This window comes from Calypte anna, chromosome 1 (genome assembly GCF_003957555.1).
Source record: "Calypte anna isolate BGI_N300 chromosome 1, bCalAnn1_v1.p, whole genome shotgun sequence".
In the NCBI taxonomy this organism is placed as follows: Eukaryota; Metazoa; Chordata; class Aves; order Apodiformes; family Trochilidae; genus Calypte; species Calypte anna.
Window position 1 is genome coordinate 179,267,495 of NC_044244.1, and position 27,601 is coordinate 179,295,095.

The 27,601-nt window shown below is 38.7% G+C and overlaps 1 protein-coding gene across 1 annotated transcript in view; it reads left to right on the top strand.

Annotated features, from left to right (window-relative positions):
- The first annotated feature begins 13,505 nt into the window (after positions 1 to 13,505).
- Positions 13,506 to 27,601, top strand: part of SACS (sacsin molecular chaperone) — a 34,285-nt gene continuing 20,189 nt past the window's right edge. The window contains exons 1-7 of the mRNA XM_030465966.1: positions 13,506 to 13,572; positions 13,834 to 13,984; positions 16,815 to 16,902; positions 18,667 to 18,752; positions 22,930 to 23,041; positions 24,311 to 24,457; positions 25,737 to 27,219. Of these exons, the coding sequence (XP_030321826.1) occupies positions 13,571 to 13,572; positions 13,834 to 13,984; positions 16,815 to 16,902; positions 18,667 to 18,752; positions 22,930 to 23,041; positions 24,311 to 24,457; positions 25,737 to 27,219 (2,069 nt within the window). The 5' untranslated portion in view covers positions 13,506 to 13,570. The remainder of the gene's footprint in view (positions 13,573 to 13,833; positions 13,985 to 16,814; positions 16,903 to 18,666; positions 18,753 to 22,929; positions 23,042 to 24,310; positions 24,458 to 25,736; positions 27,220 to 27,601) is intronic.

Below are 27,601 nucleotides of genomic sequence, written 5' to 3' on the forward strand. Positions count from 1 at the left end.
AGACTGTTTCTGTGGCACAGCAAAGAGCAATGATGAGTGTGAAGCAATTGAGCCATGGTGTATCCTTAGACCATGAAGAGAAATGCTTGGTATAACCACAGTGATTTGTGACTGCAGCATATGGACAGGGTACCTTTGCTGTGCACATCCCACTGGTGACCCAGGCGTGCTACACCTCTTGTCAGCTCTGCTTGATCTGGTGCTGTGCTGTACTACAGATCTGCTGCTTGAGGATGCACACCTCCTGTTGCTCTGCTCTTGTTTATTCCAACAGAAGTCAGCATAAGACATAATGGCTTTGTGATCAATGGTTTTGTGCCTGACTTGCAAGCAAAATTAAGTATTTGCATAGCTATGCACTAGGACCCATGCCTGTCGCTTCATCCCTGCAGCTAATCACAGGCATCCACAAAACGGAAGATTATTTTCATATGTTGACTATTAAACCTGCTCCACCAAAATTCAGTCAAAGATAGACATAAACTGCCCCAGCAAAAGGTGCCTCCCTTTAAAAATTAGTAAATTCCACAGTAGAAAATTGGTGAAGGCAATGGCTGTAACTTTTCACCAGAAGATTTATGATTCTATCTGTACTACTGAATTAAATGATGGAATGTTCTCCAGTTATAAGTTTCAGCACTGAGGAAGCTTAAAGTCAGAAAGTTTGTGTGCTAGGGTCTGTCTGAATCTGGGAGATGGCACACGGGTTGGCTCTCTTTCTTACCATGGGAGACAACATAGAGATGACTCTGTCAGAACCCTTTTATGATTGTAATGTGATCTGCTAGCAGACAGAAAACACCCTTGGGTCATGCCCATACTGGCAAGACCAAGTTCCTTTGAGGACTACCAGAATAATTTGCCAGTGTAGAGATGTCATTTCATGCTGTGATGTACCTTGCTCTTCTGCTAAGCATTGAATTAATAATTAGGCTGCTTTCAAGTAGTTAAGACCTACCCACTCTCTGGACAAGGTGTCATTGTCAAAATTCCTAGAAGATATATTTATTTTCCTACTGTGTGTCAAGAGCAAGTAATATATCAATTCTTTGGAAACAAGGGGCTTTTCAGTCTCCTGGGACAAATACATCAATTACTGACTTACTAAAATAATGGATATAACTAGAGTCTTGGCACAGAATCACAACATTGTCACAGTTGGAAAAGACCTCTAAGATCACCATGCCTAACCATCAACATTTCCCCCCAGTAAAATAAATAAAATCTATATATCAATACCTGTATCACCCTGACCAGTTGTCAGCATGCAAGTCATGTACAATCCTATGTGTGAAATCATGCACAAAATTGCAGTGAGTTAAAAAGCTTCCCCACAGCAACATAATAAAGGACAATCTTTGAAAGGCCAAGCCTAGAAATAGAATGCAGTTTGAGAAAGTGTGTCACTCACTAATTAGAGACATTCTCTCCTAAACTAATAATTAGATTTCTATTATAAAACTATTTTGTCTTTTTACTTCCCCAAGACAATTGAAGCTGCTCAAATAACTTAAAACATTTTTGACATGTGACTTTACTAATGGTGTTTTAGGGGAAACAGCAGAAACTTGCAATGACTTCCAACTATGGCTGCACCAAGAAGTGCAAGGAGCCAAAATGTTTTTCCTTGGTGCTCCACTCCCAGCTGCATTCCACAGGGCAGCAGGGCTGAGAAGGTTTTACTCTCTATGGAATCATTCATAGCTGGGTAAATGAGGATGGATTCGCATGGCTGTTTGCTGAAGTCTGTAGTATTTAAGTATGACTTAAGTGTGGAACTTTTCTTTGGATTCCATGGTAGATACACATTTTAGCATCTGTAGAAAGCCAAATAAATATTGAAGCCATTTAGTAGCACATTATGCTAAGTTATATTCTCTGTGATGCTTTTCACGGTAAACAAGCCTTCAGAATTCATCTTCAGACTACATAGTTTGATATATCCTTTAAAAATGGAGTAGCTAAATCCCTAAGTATTAATAAATAAATAAACTTAAGCCACAAATTCTACCCTTCTTTGTTTCATATCATTTGTATTTCAGTGTCATACATATATACATACATACATTTTGCAATATAACTACAGTTGTTTCCCTTTCTGGGTCAGGAAAGAATGTGTCTCCACTGTTGTTTGAAGAGGAACATATGTAACTAGAAATTATCAAAAGACTTGCTAACACCATCAGAGGCTCAGAGAAGAATTTACATTTATTTGCACAGAGGCAGAACAATTACAGAACCTCACAGTCACCCTCCCAGCTCTCCCAAACATATCTTCCTTAGGGAGTAACTTAATATGTAGATGGAATTAAACACTTCCTTCTGCTTCATGGCACATGCCTTGCCTCACTTATACACTATTCTGGTGCCACAAAAATCCTGTGTGTCAGCTTGAAGGAAATAGTTCTGGAATGTATGTGCAGCACAGAATAAATCTGGATGTATATAGCTGGGAGTGGGGAATGTCTGGGAAGACTTTGAAACTTCCCTATGGAAAGTCATTGTGAGCTAATTAATCTCTTCTCCACTGCAAACCATTTGAATAAAAGGCCAAACTCCTTCTCCATAAATGTTCTGCCCATCCTGTTATTTTACTTGATGGCACAGTATTATGTCAAGGCTTTAATATATATCCTAGAGCTGATTTTTTTGCTCTTAAGCAGGTACTGCTGCAAAGAACGAACTGAAAACTTGCTTATTTATTTAGCATACTTACAGCTACATGTGTTTGTTATTGTACTGATCATACCATATTGTACTGGGGGAGAAGTAGGAAACCTCACTGCTCTTTTTCAGTTCTCAGTGTGCTTAAAAGTACTGTAATGAACCAGGCAGTTTATAATTAGTATCATAATTATACTATAATACTAGTACTGCAATTGTTCCCTCAGAGGACATGATTTTTGCATACCCTCCAGTTTATTCTGTTTTGTATTAACAGTCCACCTCTTTTCTCATGTCTCTTACAGAACTCCTGAGCTGATGTTAAGAAGTGTCTTCTAGCAGGAGTGAGGGAAAAAAGTCAGACTTTGGCCCTTAAAATACTCCTCCAACTGTGCCTGCTTCCAGGAATAAAAGGAAGAAACAGCAGCTCCCAGAATTCCACTTCTCCTCTAGATGACAAATTTAAATCAAGTGCACAAGAACATACCCTGAACTTAGTTCAAGAAACTACACAAGACTTCCTTGCTTTCTGAGACGTATCCTATTAATTCCTGATTATAAGAGAATGGACTTCTGTGAACAATTAAGCAAGTGACTTTAAAAGAAAACTTGAAAAGTAGCATATGGTGAGGCACCCTTTGGGATTTCAGGGATGGAGTGAACGCTGAATTGTTTCATGTGCTTGGGCTTTCTAGTGTTCATTGAAGAGATGTTGAGCCACAGATCAAAGAAGATTGAAAAATAATAAATGCAATATCGGCTCCATGCTCCTGTCCCAAAGATATCAAAGAAAACAAGACAATGAAGATTGAGGACAAGAACAGGTAAACAAAAAAAATTAACTCCTGAAAGAATTTTCTGTTAGATTGATATGTTCTTGCTCAAACCTGAATGGTTGGTAAGTTAAAGACTGAGTCTGAAGCTTGCCTACTGTTTGTAGAAAATTGCTGCTTTCAGAGGTAAAATTAATCTATGTTACAAAATAATACACAGCTGTCAGATTTTGCTGCATTTACTTATGAATTTTCTCGGTGGGATTAATGGAAAAAATTAATCACTCCCATGAGTAGTCTAACTTTTGATTTACATGTACAATCTATATTTACCGTGGCATTTTTTTGAAAAGAAAGTGGAAGGTTCCCTGCACTTGCCTAACTTTGAAGTCAAGACATAGATTTACTGGGAAGAATACAAAATCTAGCTAACAGCTAAAAAATCAAAGCAAGTTCCTTGTGTGAACAGTGTCTAAACAAATCTCGTGAGATAAATGCTCATAATAGAAGTGTTATAATTAGAAGTGTTATTATTTGCTGTCAATGGACTTACATGAAGACAGCAAACTGCCCTTACCCTCAGCCCTGCAATCTGCAGAATCCCCACTGCTGAGCAACTCTAAGGTACAGCCTCTGCTTTTTCCTATGAATGAAGGCAGCTGAATTTGTGTTGTGTTAGAAAGTCATTATTAGCAACAGCTGACTTTGTTTCAGTGTTTGTTCCACTGGCTGTCTGGGTAATTTTGTAAAAATTCATGAAATGTATGTATTTCTATTGCAGGGTAACTGTAGGATAGAAAGTTTGGGGATTTGGATCTTTCTTTTTTTCTTCTAGATCAGTTAACAAGGACATTACACATGGAAATCTCTATGGTCTAGCATTGCACACGTAAGCCCTGCAGCAAGCTCTTCTATAATCCAGTAAAACATGAAAATCTCCTGTAAAGACCTAGTCTTCAGTCTGATGGCCAGCTTTGTTGGCATCAAGGACTGAAACTGGAGCAGACAGGAAACTGCAGAAGTGTCAGGGTCAAGAGCTGGAAAGTATGGATTGTCCTAGATTGAGCTGTAGGGACAGTGTTCAAGCTGGAGACTGAACACTGGGCAAAGGTGGGACTGAATACATCAGGCTTCAGAGTGGGGAAAGGCAAACAGACTTGACACATACTTGACTTTCACATCTGAATTGCTCAATCTGCTCTGCTAAAAGCAGATGTCTTGCAGAGAGCATTATTCATGCTGCCAACTACAATTCTATATTTCAATACTGACATTTTTGGATACTATTAAATTAGGGGTTTTGTTCCACCAAGATCATAAATATCAAATATCCTGTCATGTCAGCTATATAGGGATTTCTACTCATTTGGTTCCATGCAATTGCATAGGTTTTTTATGTAAGTCTCAGTTAAACAGAGTTTTCATTAGTCTATGTAGTGGTATTTCAGAATCCCCAGTGGATTTTTTTTTATTCCAGTATCAATCAGGTATAACAAAAATATAGATCTCAAAGTATTTTTACCTGAGCTTCAGCTTTAATATTGATACATCTACCTACCTTTAATGGTAGTCAAGTATCAAATCTGTGTGCAAAATTAGGGCTTTAGATACCTAACTCAAAGAAAATATCACAGTTTTAGAAGTCTCTTGTGCCCTTGTCATGTTGCACAAAGTTAGTTTGATTCTCAGATTTTGATGTATGCCCTTTCTCCAGCATATCCTTAGTCCACTGCAAACAGATGTTTTAGGGGGCAGGGCCAAGTTTATGCTTTTAATTTTGTTTGTACAGTGTCTATAATAACAAGACTGTGCTCCCAGTTGGACCTTTGTGGAGTTTATGCAATATATAAAAAACCAGTAGCTAAAGTATCAAGTTTCTTTCCAGTTTTTGAAGCTTTAAAACTCTTCTCTTCATTATATTTAGTACAAATCAGTTAATTAATGGTATTAGGGGTGCAATTTCCTTAATTTCCCATACTCATTTCTCATCCTACCAGCATGCATATGCAACACAAATACTAAAAAGCACTTTTTTTTGCTAAGTAACATAAACCTCTCCATAAAGTCTTGATTGATTGCATTCTAGATAAGATAGATTTTGCTGCAATGTTAGTTTGTGTTAAGCACATGCTGCAGTTCATCTGGTTACTATGCATCTATAAAAATCTCAGGGTACTGAAGTGCTTTAAAGTGGTCCATGATAGGAGAGAGTGGGTACAGTCACAGTACAGTTTTAGTTGCCTCAAGCCATCAGCTGCAACTCCAGTCTTCACTGACTGTGAAATCCTTTATTGCTGCAATTTTTAAAATTTTTTTTTTCCAGCTTGGTTGCTTCAATTCGAGACAGGCACAAGTAGGCTGACTGAAGAGAAGTTAACACAGGCTTAGTTAACTTTGCACTTGTCATACCCTTATTTCAATAGAGATTGTACATATATTATAATTAGACACTGTGTACTTAACTCTTTCCATGGGTGTGTATGGGTAAATATGAATGCATATGCATAATAAATAAGCATGCAGTCTCCTGTACATTTAAAAATCTGCTCTGTAACCTCTATAGGTTTTATGTTCCCCATTTTATTTTCCTTAAGTTTTGTAGAAAACTCCCTTGACTTCTAGATTTTTCTTCTCTCGCGTCCAAGTATACAAAGGTACACAAGGGGCATCCCATATCTGTCCTAGCACACTGACAAAGATGTAAACAACATCGATGACATTTTCAAAAGCACCCTTATCCCAACTAGTGGAAGTTCTAAGATCCACTAGAAGCAGGTAAGATGTCTTTATGTCTTAACTTTGCTGAAGCAACTGGTTAACACACCCTCCATGCTGCAGATGACTTGTGCTTTTTGTCTCAGCTCCAGGAAATTAGCTCAAACAATCAAACAGCAGTAATTTTTTTATCTGGTAATACCATCTGAACCAGGGAAAGGGGCAATTATGTAAGAAGTTCCACCAGTAGACTGGAAATAAGAGTGAAATGCAATGGGGGTATGTAAGGTGGCTGGAAGTACTTGGTAGCTGCTTTATGTAGGAAAGGACATGCACATACAGCCTCTGATTCCCCAGGAATGATTCTGCAGCTCTTGTGTATGAGGTAGTGTTTGGAGTGGTGTCTAATTGCTGCTGTTGCAGTTGTGTGACTGGACTTGTCATGTAACCCAGGAATCCCTTTCACTTCTTCTCTGTGTTTTCCCAGAAGAGGATGTCCTGTCCTTTCTTCTTCTTTTCCTCCCTTCTCACTGGGTTTTTTATATGGCTCAGGTTTTGTCATCTGTGCCACTGATCCTTCTGTTGCCTGAAGGATAAATTGTTGCTTGTATTTCTGTATGAAACTCTGTTATGAAGGAAGGAGAACTGACTGAGAGCTAGTGAAATGCAACTTGTAGAGGTGCTTGAAGTTGTGGATTTTCATAAGATTTGCAATTTTCTTAAGTTGTACTTCTTTCTGTTTGATATTCTAATTTTCTCCAAATACATAAGGCTCCATTCACTGATGCTTACAAATATTATGACACATTAGAGTATGATTTAGAAGCAATAGTAGAAACAGTATTCATAAGCAATAGAGATAGAGCAATACTTCTTAAGATGTTTAATGTATGTGTAATCTGGGACTGCTGATCTTATTTTAGTTATTGAATGGATTTTCATCACTTATATAGAAAGATAATAGCTTCATTAAGTAGGAAGAATGAAGACAGAAAAAAATGTCTTAATATACTATGGAAAAAAATAATTTTGATAAGCTGATTACTGTGTGTCCTGAACAGAGGCAGAAAACTAAGGCCTGGATTCATTATGGTACTTAGAAACCTACATTAGGGACTAAATAAGTTTGCAGATTTAGCCTCTGCTTTTCTAATGTTTCAAGGTTAAAGTGAGCGTTCTAAATCTGGCACCAAAGGCTTTAAGAAAACCTCACCAGTAATTTTAAAGTATTGCTTATTAAACAACGTATGCCAACAGCAGTTCTTGCAACATTGTAGTCCCTCCTAATGCAATTCTCTAAAGAGAATTGAGGATTTTATATTTCACAGAACCACAGAATATTTTTGGTTGGAAGAGACCTTCAAGATCATCCAGTCCAAGCTTTGACCAACACTGTAAGCTGACCACTAAACTATATACATAAAGACCAGGTTCACATAATTTAAATACCTCCAGGGATGGTGACTCCACCACTGCACTGGGCAGACTATTCCAATGTTTGACCACCCTTAGAGTGAAAAGAAGTTTCCTAATATCCAGCCTAAACCTCCCCTGGTGTAGCTTGCATCCATTTCCTCTGGTCCTGTCACACATCATCAAGGGGAAGAGGCTCTCTCCCTCCTCACTCCAACCTCCATGAGGTGGCTGAAGAGAGTGATGAGGTTTCCTCTCCTCTTCTAAAGCCTAAACAACCCCAGCTCCCTCAGCTGCTCCTATGGACTTGTGCTCCAGGCCCTTCATGATCCTCATTGCCCTTTCCTGGACATGCTCCAGCACTTCTATGTCCTTCTTACAGTGAGGTTTCCAGAACTGAACACAATATTCAAAGTGTGGCCTCACCAGAGCTGAGTACAGAGGGGTGATCACCTCCCTATTCCTGCTGGCAGCAGTGTTTCTCATACAAGCCAGGATGCCACTGGCCCTCATGGCCACCTGTGCACACTGCTGACCCATATGAAGTCAACAATCAACCAATACCCTCAGCTCCCTCTCCAGCTTGCAGCTTTCTAACCACACATCCCCAGGTCTGTAACTTACCATGGGGTTGTTATGATCCAGTGCAAGACCTGGCATTTGGCCTTATTGAACCTCATACAATTAACCTTGTCCCACTGATCCAACCCATCTAGATCCTGCTGTAAGGCTTCCCTACCCTCTAGCAGATTGACATAGACACCTAGCTTGGTGTTATCTGCAGATTTACTGAGGGTGCACTCAATCCCTCATCCAGATCATTAAAAAGACTTAATTAATAAAGACTTAAATTAATAAAAGTTTTATCACTATTTTGGCTTAATCTTTTGAATAATTTGAAATGCCAAGCATTTTATACCGATATTTTGTTACTTGTACCATCAGGAATAGAAAATGCCATGATTCTTAGCAGTTCAAGTTTGTGGAATGATGGTTACTCTCTTACAGTTCAGAATAAGTTTAGGTTGTCTCTTCAAGGAATTCAAGTAGTCTCTTCCAAGAGGTAGATCAAGAAGGAAATTTTATTTCAGCATTTGAGAAGATTTTGAAATTTTATCATTTATTTGTGCCTTCTTGTTCCGCTTTTTATTTGCAAACAATAAGCTGAAAAAAGTTTTATAGGTCTTTTAAATACTTCCCACTAGCATCTACTTAGTGCCACCAAAGAGCTGCTTCCATGTTAAAGCCAAATAACTGAGGGATCAAAATCATCAGATAGAAATAAATGGCTATTCCTGGTCTCTCTACTCTTAATTTTTTCTTCTCTTTCAAAAGTATCCTGGTTTTGTTTTGTTTTTATATATATGTTTGACATTTAGAAACACATCATTGCAAAAGGAATAAGATAATACTTTCCTCCAGTTCTATGCCACAGTCATTCAGATATTTTGCCTCGAAGCCACTTATGGTTTCACATGAGGAGTGCAGAGCAGAAGAATTTGATTTAAACCCATTGCATCAATCTATAATAAAATAGCTTCAGCACATTATTTAAATTGTGTAACAGATTTTAGGGCAAGACTGGGTATTTTGTTTGAATAAACTCCTTCACAGGCCAGATAATTCTTTTTCTGGTCATTTGAACTACAAAGTACTATAGCTACTCCAGTGATTTCTTTAAAAAAATTAGTTTGCTTGATTTCTCTCAATGGAGCTATTGAAATAAAATAGAAACTTCCCAATATTGGGTGGCATTCCAGTGAGTAGCACACGTGTCATCAGCAAATGGTAGGCTTATTCTCAAACTTCTTGAAAAGGCATTAGTAAGCAATGATTAAGATTAGTAAACAGGCAATGACTCCAGACCAATGCAATCTGTAGTATCTGGCTAATGTCGAATATATATAGTGTAATGTTTAAGGCATCTGTTAGAAACACATCAGGAGTTGATTTAAGATTGAAGGGAAGTACCTACTGTGTCACAGAAAGTTTTTATTTCATGCTTGGTGTGCACTGTCTTGATGTAGACGTGGTTGTTGAGTCACAGCTCCTTGCCTGCCAGCACTGCAGAATGTTATTTGCTGCACTGGAACTGTAGTGTTCTGCAGTGACTTTCCTTGTGCATTAGTGACCTAATAATGTTTGTTTCTTACCATGCCACACGCTAATTTTTTCAGTTTCCATTACATCTTTCTAAGTGTGGTGATAAGGAAGGAAGTGGCCTTTCTACTACTACACTTATTTTAAATTACTGGAAATATGAGGTCATTCTGCAGCACAGAATTTTCTGTTTTCATGGAAATGCCACTATGAAAAGGGCTTTCATTTCATTGTTTAAAAATACTTTAATATTGCAGAGACTCTTTACACAGTTTTTTATTGCATGTCCTTTCTTGCAGGGGTTATATGAGATTCTGAATCAAACAGAACCCTTGTTTATAGCCACAGGAGAATCTTCCATACATATATTAAATTTAAATGCTGTTCTACTTAGAAAAGTGGTTATTAAAATGTTATTATAGGAATACCTATGTGTAGTATTAAAAAAAAAAAATCTCAAATCAGTCATAACAATTTTGGATTTAAATATATGTTGAGCTTCCTTCTGTTTTATTTGGCTTAGTTTAGCTTGATACATTTTCTGCTAACAGGATCATTTTGCCTTTTTCACCTTTCACAGAACTCTACTCTCTGTTGCTACCAAGTAGCAATTTTAATTCCCTGTTACTGAGTAAAGCCATCAATGTTTTAGTTTATAGTTCAGAAATGGAACTGAGGACTTGCTGGAATGAAATGGAGTTGTTGGCTTGAGGTCCTTAATCCATCTTCCTGCTCACAGGAGGAGCATCACCAATACTGGATCAGGTCAACCACCACTAAGCCTTGGTCAGATCAGTCTGGATAAATCTTGAAAACACCCCAATATGAAGACAACCCTTGACAGAAGCGGACTACTCTCCTAAATGACAGCTTTACCTTGTCCAGTGTGAAACCTCCCAAGAGGCAGATTGTTGCCACTGCCCCTTGTTACAGTTTTGTATACCAAAAAGAGTTCAGTTCCATAACCTTTGTAACTACTGGTCAGGCAGTTGCAGGATGTTACTATATTGCACCTTAGCTTCCTCTTCATCAGACGAAACAAGCCCGGCTCCTCCATCTTCTCCTTGCAGGTCACCTGCTCAGGGGCCCTGATGTTGTTAGTGGTCCTCTGCTGGGATGTGGAAATGATGAAACCCAAAGCATCACATTCTGGATACAATGTACAAAATCTAACCCAGTCAGCACCCAGCATACACTCACTTCCCCTGATCTGTGGGTCATCCTTCTAGAGAGAGCATCTCTAGAGAGCGTCTGCTATTCATCCTGAAATCCCCCAACACCTTTGAGTAGGGTTGTTATTTAGCCTGTCACTTTCCAGCCTAAGCTGAGGCACAGCCCTTGGGCCCAGGTGCAGAAATTAAAACACTATGAACTTTGGGGGGGAATCTGTTGACCCCTTCCACAAGTTTCTCATGGTCTCCTTAGCTCATGGGGACTGCAGGTAAGCTAAAAGGCTGGAGCTTGAAGACTGATGTGCCCAGAAAGCCTGCTAGTTTAGTTGCCTGATAAGAATCACAAGGATCATTGAAATGCACTATTCTTTATCAAATAAAAAACGAATTTCAACTAATTATTGGCCTTATTCCAAATGCTATGGTTTTATGATACCTATATTTAACCTAGTAATGCCGACAATATCCACATTAATATGAACACACAGAAGTTATAATTGCTCATATGCTAATTAAGTCCCTGCTGCAGTACTGCCACCTTACTGGCCACCAGCAGCTGAAAATGGCTACCGGAGAACCTATGGTCCCATGTGCAATTGAGCTGGTGATTGAGAGGGAGTACCCATGCTGATGACAAGGGGCAGCTGCCACTGATCTATGGGTGCTACCACCAGCCTGAACCAGCATTCACATATGAGGCATGCAGCAAAGCCAGGGTCCTCCTTTCAGTAGCTAAATCTCCAAATGGGATCTATTCTGAACACCTTTACCAAGCCTGATTTCTCACAGATTTTGCTAAAACTGGTGACTCTCAGAAAGACATTGCATAAGTCACCCAATCAGATATTTCCCGATTCATCTTGCCATTACATTATACAATAATCATAAATCTTTAGCAGACCATACCTTTCTACAGTTAGTTTTGACAAATCACCTTCAAGGACAATTTATTTACTTTTTTATTTTACCAGCCAACTTGCAGCACAACAGTTACTTAATTTCTGTACTAATCATCTTAAAGCCAGTCTGATAGACTTCAGGGATCAAAAGAAAGCTATTACCACTTGGATACAAAGGCCTTTGCAAACTTGCTTTGAGTTCTTTGTCATCATCTAGGTCACTGGTGAAGATTTTGAACAGTATTAGGCTTATCCAACACATGTACTTTTGCCAGCTCAGGGTTCAACAACTTAATGAAACTTCTTGATTTCATAAACTTTTCATCCACCTAAGCCCATGCTTCCTCACCTTCTGGGTGTAATGCTGTAGGAAAAAGCATGAAGAGCCATTTCAGAGTGAAAGTGTATTTAAACCAGTACTGTTCATTTATCTACACACTTTAATCATATCACTATAGATGGCAATTATGCTGTCTTAACCCTTGTGAATTCAAGTTCAGTTTTTCTGATTATCTTTTTGTTCCTCAAATATTTCCACATGGATGTTCCCCATATCTCCTGGTGATCTACGTATCTCACCAAGATTTACTGACCTTTAATTCCTTTCAGACTCTATTTAGCCGTTCATGATTATAGGCCCTTTTTTCTCTAGCCATGAGCCTCTGTTGATCATTGTGCTTGATTGCAGATTTCCTATATGGCCTTTTTGGCTTGCATTTTGAACACCTTCAAGGGAACCCCCTACGTTCATCCAGACCTCAATACACACAACTTATCTATGTAGCCTCTAATTGTTGCTCAGTTCTCATCTTTGGCTGCTCCTCTGCTTTTCAGAATTTATCAAGGAGTGGGAGCAGGCTTTACCTTTGAAGGCCATTATATATTAAGTAATCCATTAAGTACTTCCATATTTTCTGCATTGATGGGCATTAGGTTGTTTCTTCCACCCATTGCACAATTTTAGAGAGCTCCCTTTTGCAGCTGGCCTACCAGAAATCAGTAAGGTTTTGTAGAGACTGAGTTGACAAAATCACAACCACCATATCCTTACCCGTGAAATCTTGGGAGATGGAAACAAGTTTTTCCTATTTTCAGGAGAAAGAGTGCTTTCCAGAAGTCTTTAATGGCATGAGGATTTATCATGTATGCTGTGAGATAAAGTAGAAGATCAACACTCATAAACATTCATGATCAATCACTTGACTGACAAGTAGCAGAAAAATGAGTTTGTGTTCTGAATCCTTGAGAAGCATGAGGGTTATGAGTTCCTTTGTACCATATGGTGGTACCTGAATGCTGGGAATTAAGAGAGTGCCAGCGTGCTTCCCTGCCGAGGGAGGAACTCTTCATGCCGTAAAGTCTGTGGATGTCTGCCTCAGCCACAGCTCCAGCATCCTCATACCATACATGTGCCGCTGCCTCAGCGAGACCACGTCCCTCCCCCTGCCCATGGCGCCCGGGCTCGCTCACCCACCGGCCCTGAAAGGCAGAGGGAGCACCCGGGCACAGGGCCGCGGGAAACCCCCTAAGCTTGGCGGAGCGGGGACATCCCGTCCGCGGAGCCTCCCTGCGCGGAGGCAGAGGCGAGAGCGGCCGGGCCGCCACCCACGGCGGGGGACCCGCTGAGGGGCCGGGCTGGGAGGGCCGCTCCCTACGGCTGCCGCTGCTTTTACGGAGTCTCTGTCTGCCGCTCCCACCTCTCCCTTCCCCTCCCCTCCTTCCTCTTCCTCTGCGGCGCAGCCCTTTCGCCCGCCGCCGTGCGCAGCCCCACCCCTTCCCCGTGAGGGGAGCGGCGGCGGCCGGAGCTAACGGTGCTTTGTGTGCCGCGGCCGGCATGTGAGTGGCACCGGGAGGGGACGGGACGGGAGGGGAGGGGAGGCCGCGGGCGTCTGGCACTGCGGGAGCGGCTCCGCTCGCAGGCCCGGTGGTTCCTTACCCCCTGGAGAGGGTAGCAAGCGCCCGCCCGTCTATCCCTGTACCCGCGCCAGTTCCGGCGCCCGTCTCGGGCCTCCGGGATGCCCGAGGGGGAGGTGGTGTGGGCACCAGGGCAGGTGTTTGCGTGTCTCTCCTCAGCTGATGTCTGTCGTGTTGTCGCAGGCTGGCCCGGGTGACTGTCCTCCATGACTGCCTGGGCTGCAGAACCTTCGAGCTGCCGCCTTCCGCGGCCGTGGGGGAGGTGAAGGCGCGGGTTGACGCGGAAGCCGCCTTCCCCCCATCCCAGCAGCGGCTCTGGCACCGCGGGAGAGAGGTGAGCGGGCGCGGCGTGGGGCGGCGTGGGCACCTCCGCTTCTCGGGTGGGCTGGCACAGCGCCGTGCTGGCAGTCTGCATCTGGCTGCCCTTCGCATCGTGCCAGGTCCTCTGGTGCGTGGGCAGCGCAGGGTGTGCGTGGCCTTAGGTCCCATACACAAAGAGGTCGTTTAGACAAACAGCTACCCCCGGCGCTGCTCTTGGTGGTGGCCGCCTTCATCACTGGAGTTTTTGGTGTGTTTTTTTCCGACATGACCCATATGCTTTATCCGTTTTTTTATCCTTTTTTGTTTGTTTGTTTTTGGGGGGAGTGGGAGTGGGGGTGGAGAGGGGCAGGGGGCAAGGGGACCAGGCAGGGGGAGCAGAAGATTCACCTGAGAGTACTGGTGGGCGTGTTCTGGCTTCCTTTCTATTTTTAATTCATTTCCTATCTACTCGCCAGCTTTAGCGGGAGAGTTGACATTAGCGTGACAGGAAACACAAGTTAAAAATTGAGGTCTGGGCTCTGGAGAGAGTCGATGAATGTATGACCTTGTTCAGCTGAAGGCATCAGCCTAGAGTCACTGTTTCAGTAATGTTTGGTCACACTTTTGGGCAGTGGCAAATAGGAGAAATTTACTGTTTGGTATGAGTAGAGACAAGGAGAGAGGGAGGAGATTGGAAATTACCATTAAATATATCCAGGAGACATGGATATGCATAAAGAAGAAGGGATGGTTTCAGGGAGACCTTACTGCAGCCATTCAACATAAAAAGGGGGCTTATAAGAAAGATGGAGAGAGACTTTATATCAAGGCCTGTAGTGACAGAATAACCAAATTTTCTCATGTAGAATTTTTGTACCAAAAGATGAACAGAAACTAGGAGGTTTAAGTAATAGCTTAACACTGTAAGGAACTATTAGAGACAGATATACTTGATTTTACTTAACATCTGTAAGTTTGACATATCAGAATTAATGGGAAAAAAAATTTACAAACCAATATTCTGCTACATCAGTATTATAAGAAATAATTTGATCACAGTAAAAAGGACTTCAAAAGTTTATAAACGATTTTGAAAGTGCCTACAGTACAAATAATTGTATATGTATTTTAGTTTACTATTAAAAAACAATGACTAAATATCTATTACAATCTGCTTACTGAATGTTCCCTACCAAAAAATAGTTTTCTGTGCCAGACAGGGTGCTGCTCAGATCTTTGCTTTGTTTTAGAAAATGAGATGCAGAGCTCCTTCCTCCCAGAACAGAAAGGCCTGGAGAGAACAAAATCAAGGACACACAAAATCAAACAAGAAAATAAAAGATAAACTGCAAGGGCACTTTGTTTCGAATCTGAGTACTGAAAGATTACTTGTGTTTCCCATGTAGGTTCTTGACACAGCTTCTGAAGCAATACAGCTATTAACATCTAGTTCTTTCCTGGCATCATAAACTTGGAAAGGACATGTAAAAATCACCTAGCAGCCCCCCAGCATGGGCAGGGACATCTTTCACTAGAGCAGGATGTTCAAATGTTTTTCCACCTGGCACTGAATGCTTTCAATGATGGGGAATCCACAACTTCCCTGGGCAGCCTGTGCCAGTGTCTCACCACCTTCATCCTAAAAACATGGATGATGGGTTACATCATTCTGTGTCTTCTTTTTATTTAGTGAGTCCTGAGCAGGTCATATACCCAGTTTAAGCTACTTTACATTTTGAAACAAGGTCGTTTCAAATATAACATTTCTGTTGGAACTTACAATAAACACAATGTTAATACAGCTTTTTATTTTTAATGGTTAGTAATTGTATACATACAGCAAACTAGGTCCTTTGCTTATTAAATGTAATTAGATTTTAAGCATCTATGGCTGTGTAACCACTACCTTCATTCTAGTGATTTGCTTTTACCCATTGAATTGAAGTAATCGTCTTGAACTTTGCTATAAACTGAAACTAATGTCCTAAAATTATTTCAATATGGAAATTAATTTGATTTGCCTCAATTTCTAATTAGCACAGCACAACTTCTAATTCTACATTTGTAATGGTAGTATACATGCTAGGATACCTACAATGTTAGGATAATGTCATATAAAACTATTTTAACATTATATCCTATATGACTGGATATATAATATAAAGCTAGAATTGTAAAAACTATAATTTGCTAAGATTACTGAATAGTTTATCCAATGGCTGCTGAGGAATTTTGTTGCTTAGTTTGCCCCATTTTTTGCCACCTGATTTTTCAGGGGTGTTTCTGTGGTATACTATGGTCTCTGCATTGTATATTTCTAGCCGCTTTGAGATGATTCTGCTTAGTTTAAAACTCCTATGAAACTGCATATGCATTTGTAGTATTTGGAGCACAAAGACCATACAACTTCCTTCTATGTTTATTTTCTTTATGGGCATGCAACCTACAACAAAAACTGCTTCAGTTGTGTACTTCTGTAAGTTCCCAGAACATAGAAATTTTGAGTTGTGAAAATGGGAGGCCATGGATTGCTCTTCATGGGCAGTCCTAGGCATTTTTCCCACTTGATTTGTTTGTGACTGTTTTTGGGTTTTTTGTGGTTTTTTTTGTTGGTTTTGGGGTTTTTTTGTCTTCTTACTGACAAACTGGTACTTCATCTGCATAGTATCATTAGGCAAAGGAGGGGATCCTGGTCCTCAGGGTTTGAAAGTGCTGCTCAAACTGAATACTGAATATTTGAGAGTATTTGTATGCATTTAGATAAAACCAGTCTTCATAGAATAAGTAAGCAGGAAATGAAACTACAGGAAACTACTGATGCCACAGAATGTTCTGATGAAGATCTGTCTTATTTTTTCTTTCAGTTATCTGATGATACCAAGATTGCAGATCTTCAGAAGTTTCAAAATCAAGTTTTTCTCGAACTTCAGTCAAAAGGGTTGAAAGGAGGAGGTATGAAAAATCTCTTCTCTTTTTCTTTTGATTCTGGTCCAGGAAAATTAAATCGATCTTTAGGTGTCTTGGTGTCAAATTTTTATTTGTAATTTCATATGTAAAAATTAGAATATCAGTAAACATTTTAATGATTTGGATTCAATAAATCTTGCCTTGCAGCAGCATTATTAGCTGCCTTGTCTCATAAGGTGGATACTTCTAAGCAATTCAGATACTAAAAGGGTATCTTTTCAGTAACCACTGTTTGGAAAAATATGGCATTGGTAAAAAGCTTGTGATTTGTTATGATTTTTTGTTTGCTTTTCTTTGGGCTCAGTATGTTTAGTTACATTTTTTATAATAAAAATTGTAGGCATATACAAGTATATGTTATCTTGATACCTGAATATCTTCAGAAATTAATCAGCAACTAAAATCTATAATGTTTATGTTATTATTTGCTAGCATTAGCATTCTTTTAACAACATACTAAAGAAAAATCAATTCAGCCTTTGATAGCATGCAGTCAGTCATGATCCCTAGGTAATTTTTGTGACATAGAGTACAGCTGGTTTGATTGTAAACTGTTTTGTTTAAAAACTTCTGCTTGCTTGCCTAAGTTAGACTTAGACAAGACTGGTTTCTTGATTTTAGAGAATTTCTCCTAAGAAATGCCCAGACTTTCATGCTTTTGATCAGTTTACCCTGCTATGGAAGTTTGAATATTGCATCTTGACCTCCATATATTTCATATACTGTAAAAGTAAAAACAAAAGTTATAATATACTTTGTACATTTTAAGCTGCAAATTGCAATTTCTTGAGTTGTTTTTTTTTCATTGATACTATTAATTTACATTAAATAAGGATAAAAAAGCTTTGTAAAGCCAAGATGATGTTTGATCCTTTCACATGATATTTCCTCAGGCAAATATATCTTTTACCTGTCCACTTTCCTGAAGATCCCATGGGTTTGTTTTTTTGTCTAGCATTTTATTCCAAAATATGTTTTTGGACATAAAAAAACACATAAGAGTTTGAATCTGTGTACTTAATAAACACATCTCTAGAGAAAGGGAGGGAGAGAGAGAATAGTTATTAATAATTCTAAAGGGATGCATGGGGCATCAGTAGAGTCTGTTCTCCTTGTGGGGATTGCATCATTAATGTTTGTTTGAAGCACATGTTTCAGAGGTTTGGATTTGGAGAGCTGCAAACTGGAGTTTGCATTGAAGCACATGGACCTCTTAATCCTGCAGTGGACTCTCTCTTAGATCAGGACTTCATAACACTTCGTAGTACTTCCTGAGACATTTTTCCCTCCTGTGCTAAGGGAAAGGCAGGACCAGGCCCAGCACCATGCTGTGCCAGGAGAGGAAGTGTACACCAAAGTATACCATGACTGTGTACAGCTGTCAGGAGGGGTATAAAAATGTTACAGACACTGCTGCCCTAAAATACTGTCTTGCTACTTAAGCAACTTAAAAGTTGCTACATTTGAAAATCCAGTAGTTGGAGTTTAAACAGTCCCCCAAATTTATTTTATCATGATATGTCGACAGCATGTTGACATTATCATCAAGACTGCTATTTTAATTTTTTAAATGAAAATGTATGTAAAGTGGTATTTTTACAGTTGATTTTGGAAATACAAGATTTTATGGTGTCAGGCCTTGAGTTAATTCCCAGTAATTGTTTAGTGAGTGGTTTTTTTGGTCTGAAATAAGTGCATGGTAGAATAGCACAGCACACAACATTTGTTTGTTTATTTGTTTGCTTTTAGGTCGTTTTGGACAAACAACTCCACCACTTGTTGATTTCCTTAAGGATATTTTAAGAAGGTACCCAGAAGGAGGACAGATTCTTAAGGTACACAACAAATAACATTTTTAGCAGTTATTTAATATGCATGACATAATACCATTAGTTTAACACTTTCCAGGAAAAATTGCAGTTGTTGTTCTTTAAATATTTGTTCTAGTACAGGAGGTAGATGTTTCCATTTCCATGGACAAGGCAAAGTCATTTGTGTGTTTGTTGTTGGCTTTTCTTTTTGTATTTGACACCTCTGAGTTTGCTTGTCACAGGTGCCATTGTAATTTATAAAAAAATAGAAATCAAATGCAGATGTTATAATTAAGCAGAGATGTCATGATGTTCTTTATATCAGTGAGATGTCTAAAATACTTATTTTTCTTATATTTAGTTGTTCATCTCTGCTATAAACTGTGGTAGAAATACATAATAGCACATAAAGGGATTATCTTAGTGTAAAATAGCGATAACCTGGAGACTTTAATACAAGATTTTGTGGTGGAATTTCTTGGTAACTAAATATATTTTCCCTAGTGACCTATGACAATGTCACAAAGTTTAATCATTAGGTTACAAAGACTTTTAAGATGGGAATTTTTGAGTGGCTTTTGGGAGACTTGTACTAGAGTGATAAGGTTAATGAATCCATCAGTCTTGTATAGGCTGAAAAGCATTTTTAGTCTAGAAATTCACAGGATTTTCTAAATTGAGGTCAGTGTTCTTTATGGTGTTTTACCATCAGTCCATGAGACTTTAAAGTGTGCAACAGTAGGACACGTTATCCTGTGGTGCTCTGTATCTGAATGTTACATGTAAATGCCTAACAAGTGAAATGGCAACACTGATATAAGCACTAAACAATTTTTCAGTAAATAGGATGGTGAACTGGTACAATTAACAATACCTTACTTTAGACATGGCTGAAGCATCTCTTCTATGAGGAAGAGCTGAGTGAGTTGGGGTTGTTCAGGCTAGAGAAAAGAAGGCTTCAGTGAGACCTTATTGTAGCCTTTCAACATACAGAGTGGGCTTATAAGAGAGAGAGAGAGACTTCATACGAAGGTCTGTAGGGCAGAACAAGGGGGAACATTTTTTAATTGAAAGTAAGTAGGTTTAGATTTGATGTAAGGAAGCAATGTTTTAGGATGAAGGTGGTGAGACACTGGCACAGGTTGCCCAGAGAAGTTGTGGATGCCCCATCATTGCAAGTGCTCTAGTGAAAGTTGTCCCTGCCCATGGCAGGGGGGTTTGACTAAGTTATACTTAAATCTCTTCCAAGCCAAAACCTTTCTATGGCTAAAAAAAATACAGGTCATTCTAAATTTGTCAAGTCCCACAAGGGTGAAGACAGATACTTGTAGGTTTGTTTGATTTTCTGTAGCTTCTATGCTAGTGTCTGGAACTGACTGGGGTTTTTTTTTGTTTTGTTTTTGTTTTGTTTTTTTAAGAGCATTTGGGGTGATTAGTTCATACTCGAGTATTAAAATTTTCATCCAGAATGCTTCATCACTTGAATGTTAGGAGAGTAATTTCCTTGGTATATGTGAGTACTGGTTTCTAACTAATGGGATTTGGTACAGGTACCTGTTTATATGAAACAAATACAAATGGTGATAGGTGATAACAGTTACTGCTGTATCTTGGAAGGTTTTCTTTACAACTGTGGAAAGAGAACTTGATTAAATTTAGTGTGAATACTTAAGATAAGTGTATCTTCAGTTGTTTTGGCAAACTGCATCCTGGCTGTGTTCTGAGCTGTGTCTGTTTTCAGGATGGGTGCTAACATTTTTAGTGTTTCACAATATTAGTTTAGTCTGTATGATTCATTTGGATCATGAAGGGCTCAGATCTCCTTAAAAATTTAAACCAAATTTCGCATCCCCACATGACAAAGTAAGATAATGTCCTTAGAAATAAGACAAGTAAATGTAACAATGGATATGTTCTTATTCCATGGTTTAATATTTTGACTTTACAGACTGAGGGGAGGGATTACTACCAGGAATTTTGCTGATCTGTTAAAATTTATTTCACTGTTTGCATTCTTCAAATACAATGCTACAGCTGAATGGAGCAGAAGCTCTATGTGCCACAGCATGACTTCAAGTTTCTGACTACATGGTGGTTTTTGTACTTATTATTTGATATCTCTAGAAGCTTTGGCTGTCTTTCTGTATCTGCTTGAATGATTGCTGTAATATTTATTTTAGAAGAATGGCATGGCTTTATAATTAAATACCTTGTGGAGGTTTAAAAAAAAAATAATAGTATTTATGCTGATCTGTGGGTATATTTCTTGCTATCTTATCTTGCTTCAAAATTATGTAGAAGGGACAACATAAATAATATATTTTGGTTCTTGTGTGCTATCTATGACTTAAAGACTGAATATATTGTCACAAAGTGACAAATCAAGTGGTTACAGTTTTGAAACCTAGGTAGTAGATAACAATGAATTTATTTTACTGTCAACAGTACATCAGAATACAACCTAATCTGAGGTATCTCATGCTAATTGTTGTATTTTTGTAAGTAAAAATTGATCTTCCTAGCAAGTCTTATTTTTTATGGCTAGTTGAATGACAGCTGAACATGAGCCAGCAATGTGCCCAGGTGGCCAAGAAGGCCAATGGCATCCTGGCCTATATCAGGAACAGCGTGGCCAGCAGGTCCAAGGAAGTGATTCTGCCCCTGTACTCAGCTCTAGTGAGGCCACACCTCGAGTACTCTGTCCAGTTCTGGGCCCCTCAGTTCAGGAAGGAGATTGAGGTCCTGGAGGAGGTCCAAAGGAGGGCAACCAGGCTGGTGAAGGGACTCGAGCACAGACCCTATGAGGGGAGGCTGAGGGAGCTGGGGCTGTTCAGCCTGGAGGAGAGGTGGCTCAGGGGAGACCTCATCGCTCTCTACAACTACCTGAAAGGAGGTTGTAGCCAGGTGGGGGTTGGTCTCTTCCCAGACGACTTTCAACAAGACAAGAGGGCATGGTCTTAAGTTGTGCCAGGGGAAGTTTAGGTTAGATATTAGAAAGAATTTCTTTACTGAGAGGGTGATCAGACATTGGAATGGGCTGCCCCGGGAAGTAGTGGATTCTCCGTCCCTGGAGGTATTTAAAAAGAGACTGGATGTGGCACTCAGTGCCATGGTCTAGCAACCGCAATGGTGGTTCAAGAGTTGGACTCGATGATCTCAGAGGACCCTTCCAACCCAGCCAATTCTATGATGCTGTGATTGATAAATACATTGGGTGCAATGCTGTGTACCTACTTAGCTTCTCAGTTCAGCTGAGGTACTTCCTTATGCCAGATTACATACTTATGTGTGTGTGTGTATGGATGTATGGATGTGCATCTTTGAAGCCTTTATACATTTGGTGATACATTGTAAATAGAGCATTGTGTGAAGCTCTGATCCTGCAGTTATTTATAATCATGCTTATGTGGCTGCAGCATATAAAACTATTGATGTAAACAAGACTGGATAGGCATATTTAGTAATGGTAGAGCTTACAGAACTTGTTTATACACATTTTAATTGCTAGAGTTTTCCATAGCTCTCACCAGTACTAATACTATTTAACAAATAACAAAAGTGAACATAATCCTCTCTCTGGTCTATGGGCTTCATTCAACAGGTAAGCTCTGTCGGTTCATCATTTGCAGTTACTGTTTTGCAGCCCTTTGCTGAAGGGGTATTAGAAGCAAACACTGTTGCTCTCCATGAACCTAATGATTGGTTCATGCTATGAAATGTTACCTTAAACTGAATTCAAGTGATGAAAGGAAGAGAACTGAGTGTTACCTCTTTATTACTTTTTTGCCTCACTGTTGTCTTAGAGCTGTTGCATGAGCTTAACAGTAAACTTTAATTTTATTTTTTTAATTTTTTTTTTCCTTTGCCATCTTGGATTGTTTTGACACATGTAAAGCTCCGATTTAGAGTAATATAGTAATTTAGTAGCTTATTTTATAAACTCTGTAAATACTGCTTGTGTGTGGTTTTTGACCTCAAAATTCAGATCACAGCACTTGTCTCAATATTTCTTTTATAATGATGTCTATTTTCATTCAGGTAAACTGGATCAAATTATTTTGGTTGAAAAGTATGAAAAAAAAATTTTAATTGAGACAATTTTTTATTATTTGCTACAGTTTATGTTGAAAAGCTGATGTCAGAATATGTACAACATTATTGTATTATACATTGGTTTTGTTTGGTTTTTTTGCTGTCTCAGGAACTGATACAAAATGCAGAAGATGCTGGTGCCACAGAAGTTAAGTTTTTGTATGATGAAACTCAGTATGGAACAGAAACTTTATGGTCAAAGGACATGGCACAGTATCAGGGTAAATATAATGATTTTTATTCATTTTGACCGTTGTTCTTCAGTATGTGTGTGGTTATGTGTTTGGAGATGACCATTTAGGGATTGCTATTCCCACTTTACTAGGTGCAAACTGTCTATGTTCTAATAGTAATTCTTTTCCAAAGCTAGAGTTCAGTATTGAAGGCCTGACACTGACTTCTTTCAGGTTGTCAGTATCAGTTTTTCAGCTGCTTCCAGTTAATGTTGTTTGAGAAAGAACAAAGCAGAACATGAAAGCTAAGTCACTTCTCCCAGGGTGACTCTGTATCCTGTGGTTTATTTCCCAGAGTTCTCTCGGTATCACAGGATATAAGAAACGATTTTTAGAAGAGCTGGTAAACAATATTGAATAAGTAAGACCTAAGATAAAAGAATGTTCAGGGTACTAGACAATAATTTCATATTTTTTACAGATTAAACTTTACTTTTTGGTAGCTATCTCTGGTTCTTAATGTAATGATGACCCTGATGACCCTAGCCCCTGACATGTTAGTATTCTCCAGGCAGTTCAGTTTTTTTCCCAAGTCTTTTATTCTTTCACCCTTCTACCATACTTTACTCTGTGTTGCATATTTAGTGCAAATGTAGTTTCTTGTAACTTTAAGGTTTTTACATGATGTAGTATCTTTTTTTGTGATAGAGGTCAGTTATGTATTAGTTTGCATAATCATCCCAGAGGGGGATTTCAGTGATGAATGGTCCACTACTTCTTTTTTCTAGCTTTTCTCCATTGTTAATCAGCCTCATGTCTTCTGGCTTCAATTTGTCTGTATTTCTAGACACAGTTATTGTTACATCTTGCCATGTATTCCCTTCCAGTGGAGGTATTAACAGACTGTGATTAATACATCTTTCAATGGTCTTTTTGATAGACTGAACAGATTTAATTTAAGCCTTGCACCACAAGACGCTGCTTCTTTCATAACTTCTGTTGTTTTCTGCTTCTCATTCAATTTTTCAAAATCATTCTTATAATATGTGGACACTAGAACTAGATCAGAATTTAAATCTCTTTAAGTATCATATACAGAGATGAATCCATGTTCTTGCTTGTGGTTTTGCTGCTTCTCCATGCCTCCCTTTCATCACCAAACATAAGTTGATGCCAGCTTGAGTCATAGCTTCCCCATTAAATTTGTGCATGCATACTTTAGAGAATTAGTTTTCTCAGTTCTGTAAGTTCATTTTCTAGAAATTTTTAACAGTAAATACTTTTGTCATCTGTTTAACACTTGCCTATTTATTATAGGGCCAGCATTTTATGCATACAATGATGCAGTTTTCACCCCCGAGGACTGGCATGGTATACAGGAAATAGCAAGAAGCAGGAAAAAAGATGATCCTCTGAAAGTTGGAAGATTTGGAATTGGCTTTAATTCAGTTTATCATATAACAGGTACACTTAGATATTTTAAAATTAAAATGCAGAAGTTTAAAAATGCTTAATTATGTTAGATACTAATCAAATAGTTAATATTTTCTCTGTAGTGACTGCATTTTTACAATTAGATCCCTGGGTAAGTTTCCTTAAGAATCATGCGTGTTTTCTTAGAACTCTATAAGGTATTCTTTGGATTCTGGAAGTTTTGGAGGAGACTTGATTCTTCTATGAACGTCATTATGTATGTAGTCACTTATACTGAAATAACATTACAATATACTGTTATTTCAGTTATGCACTGCTGTTTATATTACAGAGGACCATAATATAGGGTAGAAATTCAAGTAGAAGTGTGGAATTTTAGACCAGACCAAAACATTTATGCAGGTTCTTTGTACAATAAGTAGTGATTTTATTTCATACTAGAAAGGATATTTCACAATAGAGATATGTGCACATTTATACTTGAAAGTACATACTGTTTCACAAGCTGGCAATATTCAGTCTCAAAACATTATTCTGGAAAAATGTTTTACTGCTGTACAGAAGAAGCATATAGTATAAATAGTGCTTACGGTCTACATAGTAATTATAATAATAGAATATAAGAAGCAAATAGTTGATGAAATAACATTTTTAAATTGTCAAGTGAGTTTGTAAGACACACCATGCTTTTTCACAGTATTTTACGTAGTAGAGGATGATTAAAAGCCTGGTTAATAGATTTGCTCAGTGGTCTGTTAATTGTGGGAATTTCTGCTTTTAAATGTATAAGATTTACTGATTGCAAGCCTTCAGCACCTGCAAAGTATAAACATATTAGACAACATCTTTAATAAATTATTGTTTTTCTCCAATGTATTGGAAAGATATTGAAAAAAAAATGTGCTTTTTGTTGCTCAGTATTTGCTGAAATTCAAATAGTTGAATTAATTTTATATATTTAATTGCAAAATAAGTGTATGCTTGTTTCTTCTTGTAAGTAAGCACTGAATTATATTTTAGCAGAATTACAGAGTTATCTAGATTTGGAAAAGACCATTAAGAACATTGAAACCAACCATAAAGTGAACAGTGCCAAGATCACCACAAACTGTCTCCCCAAGTGCTACATCTACACATTTTTTAATTACCTCTAGGGATAGTGACTCAGCCACTTGCCTGGACATTATACTGGCATCATCTCAGTTTTATGACATTTGTTTTTCTTGCCCTTTTGAACTTAGTTACTTTTAATTGTCTTTGAAATATATGTTGGTTTAGGATTATTAATAGCTGTTCTTTATGTATACAGATGTCCCTAGTATTTTCAGTGGTGACCAGATTGGAATGCTTGATCCCCATCAAACACTTTTTGGACCACATGAATCAGGCCAGTGCTGGAATCTAAAAGAAGATAGCAAGGAAATCAATGAACTGACAGACCAGTTTGCACCCTTCATTGGCGTATTTGGTAGCACAAAGGAAACCTTTAAGAATGGGAACTTTCCTGGTACCTTTTTTCGTTTCCCACTTCGTCTGCAGCCTTCCCAGCTGAGCAGCAATGTTTATGACAAGCAGAAAGTTTTGGAGCTCTTCGAATCCTTCCGAGCAGATGCGGATACGGTGCTGCTCTTCTTGAAGAGTGTTCAGGATGTTTCATTGCATGTCAGGGAGGCTGATGGAACTGAGAGGCTGATTTTTAGAGTAACTGCTAGTGAGAACAAAGCCTTGAAACATGAAAGACCCAACTCTATAAAAATTTTAGGTACTGCAATAAATCAGTATTGTAAGGGTGTTCCCAGCAATAGCGTAACATGTGTGACATACCATGTAAATATAGTTGTAGAAGATGAGAATGTTAAGGATGCACAGAAGACATCTTGGTTAGTATGTAATTGTGTAGGTGGTCGAGGAATGTGTACTGAACTGGATGGTTTAGCTGATGACTTGAAATTTGTTCCTACTATTGGAATAGCCATGTCTTTATCAACTAATGGGGAGGAAAAAGGAGCTGAAGCGGATTTTTCGGGAAGAGCATTTTGTTTTCTGCCTTTGCCTCCAGGTGAAGAAAGCAAAACTGGACTACCAGTTCATGTTAGTGGCTTCTTTGGTCTCACAGACAATAGGAGGAGTATCAAGTGGCGAGAGCTGGATCAATGGAGAGATCCAGCAGCTTTGTGGAATGATCTTCTTGTAGTGAATGTAGTGCCAAAGGCATATACCACCCTTATTTTGGAGGCAATCAAACGAATGGAGACGGAGAAGAATTCAGATTTTCCGTTGTCAGCTGAAAGAATATATAGGTTATGGCCTGATGAGAACAAAATCAGGGTACCCTGGAAACCAATCATAGTACCTCTCTTTAAGGAGCTGTTCCAGCATGCAGTTATTTACTCAGTGAGTAATCAGTGGATAAAGGTGGAACAGGTGCATTTTTCTGAAATGGATGAGAGTTTGGAGTATACACAGTCTGTTCTCAACTACCTCCAGAATTCAGGGAAGCAGATTGCCAAGGTACCAGCAAATATTGCTAGTGCAGTGCACCTTACAATTTCTACTTCTAAAGCTGTGAAAAAAGTGACTCCTGCTGTAGTACGGCAAGTACTGAGGAAATCTGGCCACAGTGGACCTGCTGAAGAAAAGCTTCGTCTTTTAGAATTTGTCCTTTCTGATGGAGTCTACAGTGAACTGATTGGATTGGAGCTTTTACCGTTACAGAATGGAAATTTTATTCCTTTTTCCTCATCTGTGTCAGAACAGGATGTAGTTTACATAACCTCAGAAGAATATCCCAGGTATACTTAACATTAAAATATTTTTTTTTTTTTTTTTTTTAGTTTGCATGTCAAAACAGAGCTTTCACTTATCAGCAAACAAGATGATATGCAGCAGCCTGAAATGAAATGATGTATAGATAGAACTTGGTTTCTTGCATGTACATATTTGTGCCCATATGTCTCATTTGAAAAGTTTGATGTCTACTTGCCATTATAACTTTTCTAGAATCATATGACCTAGGCCTCAGGGGAATACCTCCAGGTATATTTCAAATTAGCTTTTTTTCTGGGAATTATAAATCGGAGGAGGTTAGAAACATGCATACTAGAAAGTACATTAAATTAGGTAATGATAAAAGGTTTTATTAAACTTAAAGCTTGAGATTACTTCAGGTGCCAT